At 40.3% G+C, this 19357-nt stretch overlaps 2 protein-coding genes and 1 long non-coding RNA gene across 3 annotated transcripts; all 3 read right to left on the reverse strand.

Moving 5' to 3' along the window:
• Positions 1 to 870: 870 nt before the first annotated feature.
• On the reverse strand, positions 871 to 6064 carry LOC119721869. The gene is made up of 3 exons (XR_005270327.1): positions 6024 to 6064; positions 2601 to 2727; positions 871 to 953 (listed from the first exon to the last, which is right to left on the reverse strand). It is a non-coding gene; the product is annotated as an uncharacterized LOC119721869 (long non-coding RNA).
• A 13-nt stretch (positions 6065 to 6077) lies between these two features.
• Positions 6078 to 8874, reverse strand: LOC119722194 (ornithine decarboxylase 1-like; the record flags this gene model as incomplete). Its single annotated transcript, XM_038192241.1, has 3 exons — positions 8723 to 8874; positions 6599 to 6773; positions 6078 to 6133 (listed from the first exon to the last, which is right to left on the reverse strand). Coding segments are annotated over exons 1-3 (297 nt in total), but the record flags the coding sequence as incomplete, so codon positions are not given.
• Positions 8875 to 11277: 2403 nt separating this feature from the next.
• On the reverse strand, positions 11278 to 16237 carry LOC119722196 (ornithine decarboxylase-like). Its single transcript, XM_038192242.1, has 5 exons — positions 16097 to 16237; positions 13691 to 13787; positions 13279 to 13355; positions 12362 to 12534; positions 11278 to 11416 (listed from the first exon to the last, which is right to left on the reverse strand). Exons 1-5 carry the CDS (start codon positions 16211 to 16213, stop codon positions 11278 to 11280), a joined length of 603 nt encoding a protein of 200 aa, XP_038048170.1. The 5' UTR covers positions 16214 to 16237.
• Positions 16238 to 19357: the final 3120 nt, after the last annotated feature.

A 19357-nucleotide genomic window follows, 5' to 3' on the forward strand; every position in this document is an offset into this window, starting at 1 on the left:
GGGGGGGGGGGCAGGGGGCACGTGCCCCCCTGGAAAACCTAGTGCCCCCCCCGAGTGCCCCCATCAAATGCTGGTGCCCCCCTATCCTCTGCAAAATTCTGCGCGTTGTTAAAATCATTACCTCAAAAATAGCAATTTCTGGAGATATCTTCAGATCGAATTTAGCATCAAATGTGGCACCATTTTGCATCTAGCCCATCCTCCGTATGCGAAAATTTTCCAAAGGGAGGGGGCACCCCCTCCCCTTAGACCCCTCCCCCAGGACGGCGATCCGTATCCACCTAAGTGCCCCCCCCCATCAAATGCTGGTGCCCCCCCCGTGCCCCCCCAGACTGAAAAGTCTGGTGACGCCACTGCACAGGCGCAGTTCTAGAGCCTATATTTTAGGGGGGGGGGGGGTTAGCAGGGTGGCTCCAGAAATATGTGCAGGGAAGCGTGCCTCCGGACACTTAGGCCTCCGAAAATCAATAGGGAAGTTGGGGTGGGGGTAGGCTCTTGCCAGATTTTCATTGGGAGCGCTGATAAATTCGTACAATCATGCACACTATTTTACCTAATAGTGTACAAAATGCACCCTTTTCACAACTATGTTTTTTAGGGGGAGACCATTAACATGTGACGTCACCTTCTAACATTTGCTACTGCCATTTTTTATATGAAATTTTTTTTCGGGGGCGCTAGACAAAAGTTTGGGGATATAGCCCCCCCCCCCCCCTTTCGTAGAACCGCGTCTGACCTTGCATTTTCAGCGTTGCAGAAATGCCGGGAATAGGACATGCAAAGGTTGTATGCAGCATCTCCGTAACAAATCAATTCTAGTCTAAAGTACTTTCCTTGAATGAAAAGATCGATTTGTATAGTTTACCGGATCTCTTTGGGTGCAATGTACCACGTTGGCGGCAGGCTGAAACCGTTAAAATCGCATGCACACGTAGCGGTATAGCCTCCCATATCTGATGACAGAAGAAAAAAAAATACACAAAATTGGGCAAAATATTTCAGATCAAAACAAGTAATCTATCATCCAATATTATGTAGCTGCATTAGAAATAAATTCAAAACGGTACTAACCAGAATTTACTGTTTTGAATTTATGTATACTGGTAAGTTAGCTGTTTCTTATTTGGCCCCATCCGACAGGTGTAGTCGATTGATTACCTACGTTAATAGGCGTTCCTTTTGCATACCTAGGTTATCATAGTTACTGTTTGTGTAAAACATTCTTGGGTTGACAAATTACTTGTAAAGAATGCCTTGAGTTCAAAGTTGCAGTAAGGGGGCGGGGCTAGAAAAGCAAAAAGTACAGAAAGAGAAAAAGGAGGGGAAAGGAGAAAGAGGGGAAAAAAAAACGAAGGGCAAAGCATATTATTGTTAATTTAATGTAAATTTTACAATATGGACATGATGGACGTTTTTCTTACAAAGCGTCGAAGAGTCAGAATCTGTACACTCTCGATTTTTCCACGGCCGGTCACTTCGCTCTGGTGAGGGTTTGCCCCCCCCTCAAGAAAAAAACCTGGTCACGCCCATGCTCGAGTTTCATAATCACATGATTTTGCGTATTGAAAGTAACTTCGAGCGTTTAGTGAGCCCCTTTAAGGTGTGCCCCATTGGCAAAAGATTTATATGTAGTTGTGGGTGAACCGGCCGCGATCGGAACACGCGAATATTTTTCGCGTGATTCCAAAATCAACATAGATGAGCTTATACGTCACTATAGATATGAATATTCGCTCAAAACTTTCTGAAATGGAGCGCGCCATTTAAAACTGACGCAAACAAGCACATTAAAGCCGGAGTCCATCATTTGCAGCTATCCAAAAAAGTAACTGGCGTAATTATTGTTGAAAAACGTTGAAAGATAGTAAGGGGACCAAACTCCCTGTGGAATTATTCTTTCTGGCAAGCTCTCATTTTGAAGAAATCAACGAAAGAAGGCATTTCCAACGGTGCGTCTTAAGAAGCACGGTAGGCAAATTTAAACTATAGTAGTTAGTTTTGTTATTCGGCGCAGTGCGCGCAAGCACTGGCACGACGCAAGTACAGGCGCGCGCGGTTGCTATAATTCGTCGGATCAGTGCGCGACATCACGTATAGCTGCAGTTCAAAACAATTCAAAACATGATTTAGCAACTTTTGATTTGAAATTAAGATCATAGAATACTGTTTTTCTCGGAATATACAGCTGAAGCTGAGCTGCAACTTCATCAGGTTAGTTGTTCAGTATCCTTCATTAGATTTTGAACACTTGTTGCGTCAAACGAACAAAATGCACAAATTACAAATGATGAACTATGTCTTTAATGTGTTATAGGTCTTGAACATTTTGAAAAAATCTCGTACCAGCTTTAAGGTGTCGCAAGCATTATTTACGCCTATGCGCATCACTTATTTGTCATAAAAAATGTATGTTAATGGCAGAGATTATGTGCGTCCCTCTCATAATGCATGCAGAATACATCCAATGAGTGATCAGAAAAAATGGCCATCTTTGGCGAATTGTTCACTGTACAAGACAAGAACAAATATGCCTAACGTGAACATTATACACTTTTATAGAACATAATTCCCATTTTTTTCCAAGAAAGACGTATACTCACCATGGAACAAGACAAACTCTCCGGTGTCCATCTCAGGAAACATACAGTTAGCCATGATGACGTCATTAGAATCACAAGTCGGCCCGAAAATTGTAGATGGCTTCAAATCGCGGTTTCTAAGTGGTTCCTGTGTGTTGATTAGGTAACATTGGAGAAAACGTCATATGAAATCGGAGAGGTCGTAACAACTTCGGCGAGACCAATACTCCTTGCACCAACTTGTGGTTATTACTGTTGACTTTTGCCTCTCTCTCCCCCCCCCCTCCCCCTCTCTCTCTCTCTCTCCCCCCCCCCCCCCCCCCCCCCCATTTCTCAACTACGGGCTTCGTTCCGGGAACGAGCTTTAACGTCACTGGGTCCCTTGCCTTGAGAGAATATTGATCACTTTGTCGGTACATATTCTGCTACGAAATCCTCTGAATACGAAACAACATTTTGGAGTCTTTCTGTTTGGAATATTTCTGGCAGCAGCGACTAACACGAATTCGGAACGAAGCCGGGACTGATGCAAGGAGGCCCTACGAACATTAATAATAGTTGTGGTCTTCCCATTATAGGCTATTCATAAATACCTAAGATATTTTACCCATTCCTATTGGTCGAAAGCCCGTCACGTGGCGGGTCTTAAACGGTTTTATAAAACACTGGCTGGGCTGGAAGTGTTTAAGACCAGACAGAAATAAAGGTGGCTCCCAATCATGGCAACTACGTTTCTGGTTTTGAAAATGTGTTTTTCAGAATTTGTAGGTTTTGAAGTTTCTAAATTTTGATAAAGCAAATATTTTACATCATTTTCAACCTTAAATATTTTTCTCCTTTAATTAAGGCGAGTTTTCATTCCTTTTGGAGCCTGTTTTGGTAGCATTGGCCCAGTTTCGTCGTGCAAATGAAAATAATTCGGGCCGATATTACTTATAATTATGATGTGAATAAATAAAGGCCAACACCTTTGCTCATCTAACCCCACGCCGTTTAGGCTTCGCCCTCGAAGTACTTCTCATCATGATACACGTTTGTACCCCCCCCCCGCTCCCCCGCCCCCCACTTTTGAGAATCGATTGACGCCGTTGGTGCCAACAGGCTTTTACAGCTAGGACCTATACCAGTTTGGTCTGGTTTGATTTGTACAGTGCTTTGTACGCTGAATTTGTTGCCGGTTACTAGGGCGGAGAAGGGCCTACGCAACACTGGTGCCTAGCAGTCATGTGGTTGCTAAGGCAAAGCGTCTGCCGTTGTTAAGCAAAGCTAATCCGATTACGTACTTAGACGCTAAAGCAGAGCAGTGAAATTCATGCACCACAAAAAAGATGGCCTTTTGAAAGTTGTGTTTCTCAGAAAATATGCACAGTATAATTGAAATGTTAAATTATAACGGAAGAAGAAATTCTAAACTTCATGTCAAAAAATCGCCGTCATCGATGCCGAAACGTCAATAGTAGTTACTGGTATAGCTGACCTCCAAGTCTGGAAGAAATCGTTTGTAAACTTCTCTCTATTTATATCAAAATAATTATTTCAGGAGTAGTTGAACACTTACTACTACTATTACTGTCATAGGGCGACAGGTTTTGCGAACTCCGTCCACAATAGGGCGATACACCTTATTGAGGCGACAAAATGACTGTGGCCCTTTTATGAAAACGACCCTTAGGACACGGAATTTTGCTGTCGCTAACCATCTAGATCGATTCCTCATGGTCCAATTAGTATAAATACTAAATTTCGTGGAAGGTAAGGTAAACTTGGGTTAGGTGACAGTTTAGGTTTGTGCACAAGTCTATGGGAAAGTCACCCTATTGTGGCGAAAAGAGTAATTATTATATCAACTTTTATACACCGAATTTCAGCTAAATCTGTTGTTGCAAACGCTAGTGTTACACTTTGAACCATCTCCATGGCAAATTTCGACGATGATTTCTGCCGACCCAACCCACATGCATTGTTCATTGACCGATTTCGGCCAAGCCACACAATAACGTATTGTAGATTAGCATATTCATTAGTTCGCTCGTACCCCCCGCCCTGAAAACGGACGCTGGAATACTCTGATGAATTCAAGCTCTGATTAGTTGGAATTTACGTGACCTGTAATCTGCGCGTCATCACGGTCATGACTCTGCAAGGTTTGAACTGGACGGCCATTAAGACGAACTTTCATTACTCTTTTATTCAAGTTTAGAGATTTTTTTTTTTCGTTGAAAAGCGTAATTTGTAGGAAATCCTGTAAAGTTTATCTTTGATGTACATTTACAATTCCCGTCACTTGCTCAGGCTCCGTTTCGAATCACGAACGGTCGGATTGCATTATGCAATCCACATAATGTCCACATTTTGTCCACATAATGTCCACATAATGTCCACATAATGTCCACAAAATCCACATTTTGTCCACATGGCCCGCAATGAAACAGAAATCACATCCGGTATGAAACGTGTGCATTTCTATGGGAAGTTTTCGGATAGCATTTGCGCACATTGTCTAACTGCGGTCTTGAACATCTGCAGCCAGATGCTTTATACAAGGGTCATAGGCCACTTCCTTCACAAGATTCTGTAAAGCTCACCAGCGTATCCCAGCGTCCTGTTTGCAGGGCGGGGGTACGAGCGAAATTTATTAGCGTCACTCAGCCTGTTTTGGTGTGGGTCTCGGTATCGACCAATGAAAGCCGGCAAAAAGGGTGATATTTATCAATTAATAACTCGTGAAGGAGGCTTTTCTCAATTTTTTTTAATGCACACCATAATGGATAGGACCCTTATTAAAAACCTTAGTTGGAGTCGGTGTGAATAAAATCGCTTCCACATTTTTTAAAATTCTTTTATTGTCCCAGCCACGTGGTAGCCATGTCCAGGTCATCTATCACTAGATCCTAGTATGGACCATGGTACATCCACCAGAGGGGGTGTCAGTCTTGTGATCCTACTGGAGGGGTTGGAAGTTGGCGGGAAAACCTAGTGTGCTTGTGCGCATCTACATAGGCTTGTGTACAAATGCATTGTTCACATAGGGATTACCTCGATCACCCCTGTAACCAAAATGGAACTGTCAATTGGCATTGAGGAGGTTAGTGTCTGGTTTTATTGACTGTTTAGGGCCTGAGGGATACCAGGGGTTAATCTGGGGTGAATGGTGAACTTTGAGGGCCGGGTAGCTCAAATTACATGTCATGGATGGATTCCCAGCAGGCGTCTGATATTATACTGCCAAAAAAATAGCCCGCCTAGTATTCGTGAGGCTTGAACAGATTGACAGATATTGCAAATGTCAGTGTTACATCTTTTAAAATTGCTCGTAGCCATAGTGAATTTGGAAGGGGACGTGAACTTGGGGCATGCGCCTAAAGTGTTTTTGAACAACTATTGCCGAAATTCACATGCATAAATCACATTAAACCCGTTTCTAATGTTATGATTATACATTACGTGTAAGGGTTCTGGAAGGTCGAAATATTCGGGGTCGAACAAATTCCCAATCAATCCATTGAAAACACCAACGTTCAAGTAGTATATCCAAATGAACGGTTCATCGCCATCTGAAATAAAGACAAAGCAAATATTTAGGAATCTTCTTCTTGTTATTCCAGAACTGCCAGCTTTCCAAAACCGTAGATGAATGATGTATATGAAATGATATTTTGTTTGCAGATGTAATATGGTGATAGGTAAATTAAAAAAATTAATATATAGCAAAAAATATATATATAAGAATGCCAAGTGTTTCTTGTCCAAGCGTTCAAAAGCATTGTTATACAAGGGCGTTTTTAGCTGTTTCAGGTATCCTTACCGTTTTCACGTCTGAGTAACGTTATCACTATGTGCTTTCTTTCTACGCGATACAGCAAAAGTGGTGTACGGAAACTAACGTTTGGGGGTATGGAGGACTAGAATAACAGAAGTTAACACGGAAACAACTTACAGAATGATAGACAAGACGACAGCTAAACGATAGCTTCTCAAAAATAGTACAATGTCTACCAATGGACTCGAGGCCAGCTTACCTGATACTCTTTCACGCCGTTCATTGATGTCAACTTTGTTCACACGTTTGGCAATGACATTCGCCACTAGGTATCCTGCTGAACGAGTGTGAAATGTTCCCGGTTCGGCAATAATTCGCACGCCACTGCTGGCGGGGAAATGTTCGTCTAGTGCCCGGGTGATGACGTCTGCAAACTGGCAACACAACAACGAAATCAAGTTACTTAATAATAACAAAAATGACGGGTTTTTATATATAACGCTTTTAACTATGATTAGAGCGCTCTACATTATTATTACCCCTGATCATTGGGCCAATTAAACATTCCAAATACCATCCCAGCTCCATGGGGAGTATACAGCTGGATGCAGCCTGTTAGGCGCAAGGAAGCTAGAATCGATCACAATAACCATCTCTGCCCTCACAGTCATGTTCCCATTTACTCCTGGGTAGAGAGAAGCAATGGGTGACAAAGTGCCTTGCCCAAGGGCACACGCACCATGACCCCAGGCTGAACTCGAACCCACAACCTGCAGAATTGCCCGCAGACCACGAATTCAATGCTCCAGACCACGAGGCCACGGTACTTCAATACTACATGATATATTCCAACCTTAAAAGTTACGGGTGAAATTTTCCTACAAAGGGGGACTTACACACACAGAAAAAAATTCCCTTGAAAGGAAATGTGCGCATGCATGAATGAATCTTTTATACCAATACTAATAAAAACCAGTATCAAACAATGACTAGTTTCTCAAATCTGTACTGAAAACGTATGGTGAACGTTCTAGGGTCCGTCGTCTCACTCCAATCATCTCAAATTTCCCTATAATTTCCCGGCTTTGGTTTGCAGTAGTCATCTGTGTTGATGGGTTGTCTCACTTCCTCGATGGATGACCATCTGAGTTGGTTATCATGCATGCGACACTTTCCTTTTTCCTGTAGTTTCCTGTGATGAACCTCGCTGCCCGTCTCTTGACTTTTTTGAGTGTTTTAAAAAAACCCACAATTTTTAAACCTTTTTACCAATGAACCGGGGTGCCATGTATTCTGACTATCACCCGTTATCCACAGAGCCAAGTCTCCTGTATAACGTCTGATATGTCAAAGCATGCAGATTTAAGCGATCTCGTGCTTCAGCCAAGCGGAGTCGACTTTACTAAATCGTGCCGTCATTTCATTCCCAAATCAGGACTAAACATGTGATTGGTCGGAATGCAGTGATTTATAATATAACAGCAGCCGGGTGAATGACTGTAGACCCAATACAGAAAGCGCCCGCTGATTAGGCAAAATCTAGCGGTCAGTATGCAACCTCGTCCCCAGTGCTTACTTTATTTCCAATGTTGTTTCCAATAGTAAACCCTGGATAGGAAACTTCCTTCCTGCATCCTGATTCGATACCGCAATTGGCTAGAAATGGATTTATATCGTGTACTTGGTGTTGTTATTCACAACGTGCAGTACGTGTTTTCGCGATCATTCGTCCACGCCTTCTCGAAAATATTAATTTCCTTTCCAGTTTGTTAATATTAATATGAAATGTGATACTGCATGTTGTCTCGTTAAGATCGTAACAGTTTAATTAAAATAAAATCATGTTTTCGTAACTCACGCCATGCTCGCGCTGCGACGAATTGATTTTGTTTTACCCCAGACACCGCATACAAAAACAAACGCAAATGTAACGCACAGGCAGGCACCAGACTACTTCTAATTTGCATACGTGTTCAAAAATCTTACACATGCAAATGATCCAATACCAGGGTAAGAGAGCAGGTAGTGGTGGGCGCGTACTGCTCGACACCCTGGGGACGAGGTTGGTCAGTATGCGGTTGCCTCGACGGTTGCTTTAGCCATGGTCTATTACATAGACTAGGTGCCATGCTGAAGAAGTTCATGTTTTTAATAGTGAACTTGGTCTACGAGTATTCTACAATGGAACCGTATCGTGAAACTTGTATAACTGTGCATGTAAGGAGACAACTTCATCGAAACGTTCGCAACTCATATATTTTGCCCAAAGGAAACCTTTTGTGTAGGAAACTTTGAGTAAGGAAAATTAAACGTGCCTCTCTTTTGCAGGAAAACTTGATAATTCGAATGTCACATTTCTGAAAGCATACATTTCATCCCTTACCTTATCGAAGGTTGCCTTTGGGTACAATCTTCCGGGAAACCCACCACCCAGGTCTAGCAGCTTCATGTTAAATCCGAGAGATGTGCCAATATCAAACAACGGCCGAGTGAAACGAATTGCATCGCTGAAAATCTGAGGGTTGGAAGACTCACTGCCTACATGGAAACTGTAGCAGGAAAAAAACATGAATATTGATAAGAACAAAGTGGTGAGAAAACAATTGAAAAGGCCTTCTTCTGTGAAGGTAGACCTGACTCAATTTAAAAAAAAAAATCATTGGGCCTAGACATGTTTATCGGCCTATATATTGCTTTTAATACTGATAATGTGCACCGAATGCATGTGTAAGTGTCTTATAACCATTTTAATTGATGCGTTTATAGTCCATCCGATTACGTACTTAGACGCTGTAACAGAGCAGTGAAATTCGTGAACCCCCCAAAACATGGTCTTTTGAACGTTGTGTTACTCAGAAAATATGCTCAGTATGATTGAAATGTTATTTCATGTCAGTGAAAAAAATCGTCGTCATCGATGCCGAAATCTCAAAAACTGGTTACTGGAAAAGCAGACCTTCAAGTCTGGAAGAAATCGTTCGAAAACGTCCCCAAACCTATATATTTATATCAATTTCTATGAATTTACGAAAGTTGTTATTTCACGAGTAGTTGAACACTTATATCATCTAAGTATATTACGAATTTCAGCTTAATCTGTTGTTGCCAACGCTTGTGTTACAGCTCGAACTAGCTATAAGGAAAATCTCGACGAAAATCTTTTCCAACCCAACCCACTTGCATGGTTTTCATAGCGCCGTAGGCGCTACAGTTGACCGATTTCGGCCTGGCACAGCACAATAACGACGGGTAGCCTATATCAGCATATTCATTAGCGTCACCTGGCGTGACTTGGCGTGGGTCTCAGTATCGACCAAGGGAAGCCGGCAAAAAGGGTGATATTTATCAATTAATAACTCGTGAAGGAGGCTTTTATGCAAAATTTTAATGCACACCATAATGGATAGGAACCTTATTAATATTTATGAGGCTTTAAAAGATTGACAGACATTGCTTACGCCAGTGTTACAGTTTTCAAATATGCACGCAGCCAGGCCTATTTTTCCAATTTCAACGAAAAGTAAAGAACATAATTACAATTACTTAATTGTTCATTTTTCTATTTTATCATTTAAATTGCTGTTTTTTCTCTCACTATTTTTAGTGTTTTAATTTCCTATCACAGGACCATAATGTGAAACAGCCTTTGATCTGATATTTTTGTATTCTGTATAACGATTTTGAAATAAATAAATAAAATAATTAATTAATAAATAAACAAAAGATGATAGACTTTTCCAAGTGGTAGCTTCACTATGAAAAATCAAGCATTTTTCAAGATGATCATAAACAGGGACAAAAGGTAGCGCTCTTCTTTGCAGCACATTTGCCGAAAGGACACATGTTGCTTTTGCCAACAGAAACGACAAAGGGGTGGGGGTGTGACACCCCAAGACACGTCTTTAGCGGCACCCATGAAAAAAACCAACTTGTGCTAAGTGGTATATTCATTTGGTGTTTCATATGCCGACTAAGGCTATACATGCCGACTGAAATAAATTATTTCTATTATTAATAAATTATTATTAAATCGTAAATTATTTCTTGTTATATACCAAATCGCATATAGCTTGGCCAGGCTATGGCATGCCTAAATCATGCCCTGTTGAAAAAGAAGTGCGATAGGTTTAACTCGGAATAACTTTAACAATTTATACCGGTACATGTACCTGAAAAAAACATTGCTTCGCGTCCAACTAAATTCCTAATCGGAACTTTTTCTTTAATGTGGCCCGCTTAAGCCCACTGATGTTTGGGAAAATACTGGGATAGCATGTAACTGCTTTTAATAAGTAAACAGGACGGTGTACAAATTCATCGAGAATTGGCGATTTTCGGAACCGGCAATTAACCCACGGACCAAGTTGTACTCTGGTTGTATTTTGATTGTTTTTTTGCTCTCTTTTGCTTTCTCAGTATAAAATTAAACGTGAAATATCTTTGGTTAACTGGTTAGTGTTTTCTTTATGGAAACTGTATACGGCTTATGGTGACAGAGTGATTTTTTCCCACCGAGTTAAATGGTCCCAAGATCACCAGATCTCTCCCCTTGTGCCTTTTTCAGGAGTTAAGTACCGGGATAGTGGGTAAGGTGAATCAGAGTCAAGACCAAGGAATGGTAAAACGTGCGGTCAGAGACGACGATGTGAGCTGTGTATTACCAGTGATTACGTGTATTATTAGTGATCAGAAAGATTCTTTCATTTTCATTCCTTCCATGAGGTACCTAATCATTGTCCCTATATCATCACTTTTCCAATGTGCACTAACTTGTCACAATGCTGATTTTGACCTCTTTCATAGTTTTCTCATCCATCCATGACAATAACGTATTGAAATTAATATCATTGGATAGAGGACATGCTGGCCTTTTTTCTTTCTTGTTGCCTCCTTCTGAAATATTCAGCAAATTTCTGATAATTTACATGTAAAATAGTTTCACCTGATACCAACGACATCTAGTCCTAGTTTCTTGGCAATCTCCAGGAGGGGGCGTACTTCTTCCCCGCGACAACCAAATTTTGATCCATAATTAAATGTAGCCGTGCTGTCGTCATAACGTATACGAAGTACGAGCCTATGTACAAAGAGAATAAAAAGTATCGGGAAAAGGCATCCAAAAAACATCAGCATAACCAGGGTTTTGTTTTTACCTCACAGCCGACCCTTGAAAGGGCTTTGGTGCATTTGTCTGAATCAACTTTTATTCGCTTCGCGTAAATAAATGAACACAATAATTATAATACAGGGTGAGTCAAAAAAGCGGAACCCACACCCCCAAAATTATATTTCATATTTTCCCAAAAATAATAATGACTGGAAAGCCAATTTCATACACTACTTTTAGATGAAAAAAATACTGAAATTGCTCAATCCGTTCAAAGAATATCAAGAGTTAAACGCAATGACCCTAAAACCTCTTTCGTCCAGCAAAAAAAAAGAGAAAAAAGCAATTTATTGTGCATTCTTACTGTTTCAAACAACGACAATAATGACACAGAATACTTGTTTCAACAACTGTCAATAACTGTAGTACACAATATCTTGATTAACAACCCTGCTTAGGCAAACCATATGATTTATAAAATCCACCTTTTTTTTTAAAAGACGGGCCTTCAAAAGGGTTTGGCTAAATATTTTTGCTTTTTAAAAGGAGGTTTTATCGCTGGTGATGTTTGAAGACACTGTGACGACGATTCTTGACATCGCATTTATGGACGAAAGAGATTTTCGAGTCATTGGGTTTAAATGGTGATATTCTTAGAACGTATTGAACAATTTCAGTAATTTTGTTATTTTAAAGTAGCTAATGAAATTGGCTTTCCAGTCATTATTTTGTTTTAGTGCTACATATTTTTTAGATATGAAATATAATTTTTGGGCTTTTTATGACTCACTCTGTACGTTGGTAGGCCTATGTAAAGCGTAGTTAATTCTATTCCATACGATGTTTTGTGAATACTTTGCAATTATGATGAATCCAAATGTCATTTATGGGTTACAATCCTTAGTCAAAACTTACTGCGCTTTAGGGTGAACCCGTTTGACTTTCTGCAGTTCTTCCGCCGTGTCAAATGTCATGAGTCGTACTCCTTTCTCTTTCGCAAAACGAAGATGTGATTCTTGTTTGTAGGGATGAGCGAAGATAATGCGATCAGCGCTTGCTCCTAGATCTAGAACCATTTTGATCTCTTTCTTCAAGGAACGGTTAAAACAAAATACATTACTGGATAGTATAGGCCCAACCGGTTAACCTATAGTAATGAGATTAGTAAACTTTACAACAAATAGACATTATACATAGCAGCCATCTTAGAGGGCAATGCCTTTGTCTTGCTGGGATATGCATGAGAGAACTGTTTGTGCATTCAAAGTTACTGAATGAAAATAACTAACAACAGATGCCCTGTAAGATGGCCGTTACGCATAATGACTAATACCACTTGCAAACTCAAACGCAAGGCGATAAATCCTCTCGGCTTGAAAACCTCTATAAGTATACCCATCGTTAAAAGCGAGTAAATCCCGATAAACTGATGTTGTTACTTGGGCAGATGAACTTGAATTCGAAGCTCAATCATATTCTTGGGCAACATTGTATTCTGCAGATTCGAATTAAGCGGTTTTGACCGTTTGGTCTTTGACGATTGTAAGTTTTACATTTTAGATGTGGTGAAGAGATGATCAGTGATTTTGAGTGCCCGTTTGATGAAATTAGATCTTTTGGAACATTTCTACTTATCATTCTTGAACATTTCGAATATCATGGCCAACCATTAAAATAAATCTGATGGAAATCACGAACTTTCTAAGTACTTGTGTGTATCTTTATACTATCAGGGTTGTTGTCAACACGTTATTTTCAACCCCTGATATATATCTGTACGCTCGAAGTTCAGATAATTACTTTTGACACAAAAAAAAATCTAAGATGCGTACCTTGCTAGCACAATCAAACGATTTACCAAGTCCAATCAAGAGACGAATGATCACTGGATCCGGGTTGCTTTTCACGGCTGGAAAAAATGCATACAACAGCAATTAAAGGAACAAAAAAACAGGACTGGAATTAAAGGCACGTAGGAACTTTGGTAATTATCCTCCAAATGTATACTTACCAATTTAATGAGAAAGCCTTGCTCACAGTGAAAACATGACAATGAAATAAAGTAACGGAACTCAGTTACGAGATGTCTAGTACAGCTAAGCTAAAACATCAACAAATTAGTTTCATACACCCTTATATATATTTCGAGCAATTTTGTAAATATTTCGAGCAACAAACGAGGGAGGCAGAAGAGCGACCGTGTAGCATATGAAGCACGTGGGTGCGTATTTAAAGTCCACTTACCAAAGAATACTTCGACGTTTGGCAATAACTTCGCCCACAACTTGTCTTTGGTCACTACATCGCCGAGGTCGTAGAGGTAGAATGGATCATCTACGTCCTTAAAAAAAACCAAGACGTTTCAAATAGAATGTCTTATACTGTAGTAAAATCGGTGCCAACTACCGATAAGGCCTAGAAGGGGTTTCTGCATCTGTCGCTAAACAAACTCTAGTCTTTTCGTGGCTTATAGTGGACCAGCCAAAGTGGAATATTACATTTTGGACGGCATTTTGTGGTAATAGCAGGCAACCATGTCAGATCAATCAGTCAAAGGGTGGAGAAGACAATGTAGGTGGATGCCACCCTTAATTTTGACCCTAAATATACCTAATTTGCATAAATTGTTAATCTCTGCAGTGTAATAGGCCTATATTAATTCCCATATTAGGGTATATTCTTTATTTTTTATTTTTTGAAAAGCCTTATTTTGGTGATTCTAATAAAAAACCTTACTTAAATAACATTTTCTTAAACATATAAGTGACTTAATAATCATGAGGACATTGTAACGATCCAAAATGGCAACTTTTTTGACCCGAAAATTGTGCGCATTTACGTTGTCTCCAGATATCATCAAGAAGTCTTCCCAAACCTTAGTATTGATGAGCTTCAAATTCACTAAGTTGCTAACTGGCCCAGTTTCCCTATTCAAACCAAATGGAAAATATGTGAACAATGATAACATTGTGATATTTAGAACTGTCCATTTTTGGTGGGTACTACATTGGCATAGTTGCGTTCGGGAACGTTCAATCTGCTCAGTTTCTGTAGCAGAAAAGCAGATGGCCACTAAATTGAACCACCGTGACAAAACGTTCAATCTGGTAGCAGAAAAGCAGATGTTCCATTTTGAACCGCCAGGGAAGGGCTAAAAGCTAAACATGCTTTTCTTGTAGCAGAAAAGCAGACAAGTAGAAATATGCATTTAAGCAAAATGTTCAATCTGCTTTTCTGGTAGCCAAAAAAAACCCAGAAAAAGTAGAAAAGTGCACTTCAACAAAACGTTCAATCTGCTTTTCTGATTTCCGCGACCAATCGGAGTCGATTTTATTAAATCGTTACCGGTACGTCATTTTATTTTAAATTAAAAGACCAGTAAATAAACAGACCAGTAAATAAACTTCTATAGACCTCAATGATAGTTATGCGCACTTAGGAATACTTACAACTCTCCAAGGTGTTTGAAATATACATCAAATTTAAGCTTATTTCATCATCTTTCATTTTCTGTTCGTTTTTTAGGGTTGAACAAATATTACTTTTGGGCGACAACTCCATCCAAAGATGATCAACCCTAAAATGACGCCTACGCTCGAACCATTTTTGCAAAATAGACCAATGTTGGAGGCTAATTTCATCCGAATTTAACAGAAATAAAAGCTCGCAGTCCTCTGGCTTCCAGCCTTCTGTTGTACAAACCCTCAAGAGTCATGGCCCTCAAAATACTCTAATAATAACGGAGAATTGGAGGGCATGCAAATCTTGATTTCCGGCGTAGGCAATTTCGGGCCTATTTATTTTATTGGCCTAAACTCAGAATAATTATTATGGTGTTCTAAAAAGGACAGACAAATGTCGTGTGCGTGAGTTTGAAACGTCGTGTGCGTGAGCTTCCGTCCTGTGTGTGAGTTTCAAACGTCGTGATCTGTTACACGGTACCCTCTGGAGACATGTGCACAATAGGAAACAAAAGACTGTGTAAGTCTCCACAGAGCAATTTCTATAGGTGAATACGTCTCCACAAGGTTATCATGAAATGTTTATATGGATTTTACTAAAGAAAAACCTGGGAATTTCCAAGGTGTGTTGATGTGTCGCAAATTGAAGTATTTTATGTAAGTAATATTAAGTCCAAATTTCAGCCCAAGAAATTAATTCTGGTTAAAAAAAATTGTATTTGCCTGAACTCAGAATTATGGGAATTATTAAAAGGGACAGGCAAACGTCGTGAGTATGAAACATCGTGTGCGTGAGCTTAAACGTCGTGTGAGTGAGCTTCCGCCGTGCGTGTGTGTGAGTGTGCGTGAGCTCAAAACGTCGTTTCAGAATACCCCGCAACTCGTGTAACCACCGGGTAGCTGGTTGCAAAGCTGTGGTCACGTTCAACTTGCTCGCAATCAACCTTCTACCACTCAAATAAAGTCTAAAAACCAATCCCTGACCCTCTATACTGGCTAGCTGCCTAGCTGCCGGATTTTGGACTTTTAACTCTTTTGTTTTCAACACTTCCCAGTCACTGCTCGCTTTGGAGTTTGTGTGTGTTGTTATGTTTGTAGAATAAAAATGTGTCTACATTTCAGCACGGAGGTGCAAGTGCCCTTTCCAACTGACCTTGCTACGCCACTGTATTCTGCTCTCATTTCTTACCTCTCTTTTTGGTTCATCTTGGTCTTCGTCTTTAACCTTCTCGTTAGCAATGTCTCGAATCGAGGTTCCATTTTCATAAAGAGTTACTCGTAGATCAGGCGTTTCGTAACGTTCCATGACTCACAGGCTAATACCTCACGGTGGGAGTTTCGAGAGGAGAATAAAAAAAAATAGGCAAACTAAAAGATAAAAGTCGGGCAGGTGGTAACATTCACTCGCTTACTGGAACTCCGGTTACCGGCCAAGGTTCAACTCATTACCCACCCGTTACAAAGTGTGGATCAGTATCCCAGTTCTATTGCTGCTTATGTGGGTTACCCTCCTCAAAAAAGACTGAACAAATCCACAAGGTCATCAGATGAGATGTTATCTTGTTTGACTTGCCAATGTGAGATCGAAGTCTGCTCAGTTTGGGTCATGTTCTCTGTATCCAATAACAGTACTGAATGATACGGGGTTTGTTTGTGCAAAAGGCTCTTAATGATTCCTTCCAGCCTCGCTTAGGTTACGTTGATTTGAATGGGCAAAAATAAAGATGGCCGCGCGTATAGCCCCCCCCCCCCCGCCCTTCAAACAGGACGCTGGGAAGGGCTGATTAATTTACGCTCTGATTGGATAGATTTTGCCTTACCTGTGACATGCAAGTCTTCGCGGCCACGACCCTGCAAGGTTTTAAACGGCCGTTAAGACTGGGTCATCACATTCTTTTAGGGTTGAAAAGCGTAATAATGTATAGAAAGATCTTCAAATGTAATGTACATTTTCAATTCCCGTCACTCGCTCGGCTCCGTTTTGAATTCACGAAGGGTCAACTTGCATATCATGCGACTGCTCAAATTTTGTCCACGTGCATGGTCTGCAATGAAAAAGAAATCACATCCGGTATGGAATGTGTTAATTTCTATGAGGTTTTCGGATAGCACTTGCGCGCATTGGGTAACTATACGGTCTTAAACAGCTGCAGCTACATGCTTTATGCATAGGTCATGATAAATTACCCAGAATGCCATCCCCACTCCCTTCACAAGATTCTGTGAAGCTCATCAGCCCTTCCCAGCGCCCTGTTTGCAGGGTGGGGGTACGAGCGAAACCACCGGGGTTGACTACCGCATACCGTTCCGGGGTTACGTGTAGCGCGCGGTATAATAACACACGGGATTCATCCTCGGCCCCAATATACGCGTACGTCGATTCCAATACCGACTTGAATAATCTGCACCCGCGTTTGTACACACAGCCTTGTGGTTGCGAAGGGAGATTTCTAAAGGTTACATAACACTTTATTTTGAATAAAACTAAATGTACACAGACATCTTCACGTTGGCGAGTGAAAACTAATTTCTCCAGTTTGGAAGACCGGATCTTCATGCAACTTTCAGGATTTATTTCCCTTAATGATCCAAGTATGTGCTAAAATCGTAGTGATACATTCATTACTTTCGTTGAAATTGGAAAAATAGGCCTTGTGACGGGGTGTCGGGTACCAAATCTCAACTTCAGACTTGAACGGCTTGTATGTGTAATCGGGTGAACACGGTTTAATCTGTCCATAACAAATACAAAATTTAATTTAAACAGTTGTAAATTGTAAGTATGAATCAACAACAATTTTTTTTTATAATTGAAGTTAAGCAATCATAACTAATCACATAATATCAGGCAATTAACAGGATCGATGACACCAGCCTTGTCTGTGGGTCTACATGTACATTTTGTACCATTACACGCAATAACCCTATTGTCACATGTAATTAACCACAATGCACATACATGTGCATTATAAACTGTCTCTATTTATACTTGTGTGTGTTTTTCTCCAAATTCAATACCTTAAACTTATCCCAGAACCCAAAGCGTGTCCATAATAACCAAATAAAGGGATTATAAATGATGAGTTATGTATATTTCACTTACGACTTTGGGATGACGTGTTAACAAAACATGAAATATGGCGACTGCAAAAGCGTGACTGCAAAGTTCTAGATGACGGTCCAATTTAACAGCGCCCTCTATCGATGAAATATAACAAATAATTTATTTATCAAAAAAAGAGCATTCTGACTTAACAGACCTGCTACGTGCATTTTTGAAAGTTGTAACACTGGCGTTTGAAATATCTGTCAATCTTTTCAAGCCTCTGGTGTGCAGTGAAAATTTGGAGAAAAGCCTCCTTCACGAATTATTAATTGATAAATATCACCCTTTTTGCCGGCTTCCATTGGTCAATACCGAGACCCACGCCAAAACACGCCGAGTGATAGTAATGAATATGCTAATCTACCATACGTTATTATGTAGCTTGGCCGGAATCGGTCAACCGTAGCGCCTACGGCGCTTTTGCTGAACAATGCACGTGAATTGGGTCGGCAGAAAATCATCGTCGACATTTTCCTAAGAGATAGTTCAAGGTGTAGCACTAGCGTTTGCAACAACAGATTAAGCTGAAATTTGGAATATACATGTACTTTGGTGATAAAAGTTTTCAACTACTCGTGAAATAACAATTTAGAAAATGCATAGAAATGGATATAAATACATAGATTTGGGGAAGTTTTTGAACGATTTCTTACAGACTTGAAGGTCAGCTTTACCAGTAAGCAGTATTGACGTTTTGGCATCGATGACGGCGATTATTTCACTGACCTGAAGTTTAGAATGTTGTCTTCCGTTATAATTTAACATTTCAATCATACTGAGCATATTTCCGGAGAAACACAACGTTCAAAGGGCCATTTGTATGTGATGAATGAATTTCACTGCTCTGCTATAGCGTCTATACGTACGTAATCGGATTAGCTTTGCTTAACAATGACTGCACAAGTCCATGGAACGTGCTACCAAAATTGGACAGAGCACTCTGATTGGCTAAGAATCAGAAGGATACGAATATTTTTATTACACATGACATTTACACGTCTCGGAGAACGTGCGCAAGCGTGTACACGTGACTTGCGTGGTGAATGCCTTTACCATGCAACACGTATAGCGAATCATTTGCTCGAGGCTTCGAAAGCTAATGGTCGTTTGGAAAACAAGATTTTTACATTTCATTTTTTATTTACCACTGAGTGCAATATTTTAACGAAAATCGTTCGAAAACAGAGAGAGAGAGAAAAAAGAAGAAGCGCTCATTGTTCAATCATGCATGCGAACTATATCTCACTCTAATAATGGATGCTTTCCCATGCTTCCCAAACGCCGTGTGGTTGCGAAGGCTAATTTGTAAAGGTTACGTAACACTTTATTTTGAATAAAACAACA

This window comes from Patiria miniata, unplaced genomic scaffold, assembly GCF_015706575.1.
Source record: "Patiria miniata isolate m_02_andy unplaced genomic scaffold, ASM1570657v1 HiC_scaffold_14, whole genome shotgun sequence".
Lineage (NCBI taxonomy): Eukaryota > Metazoa > Echinodermata > Asteroidea > Valvatida > Asterinidae > Patiria > Patiria miniata.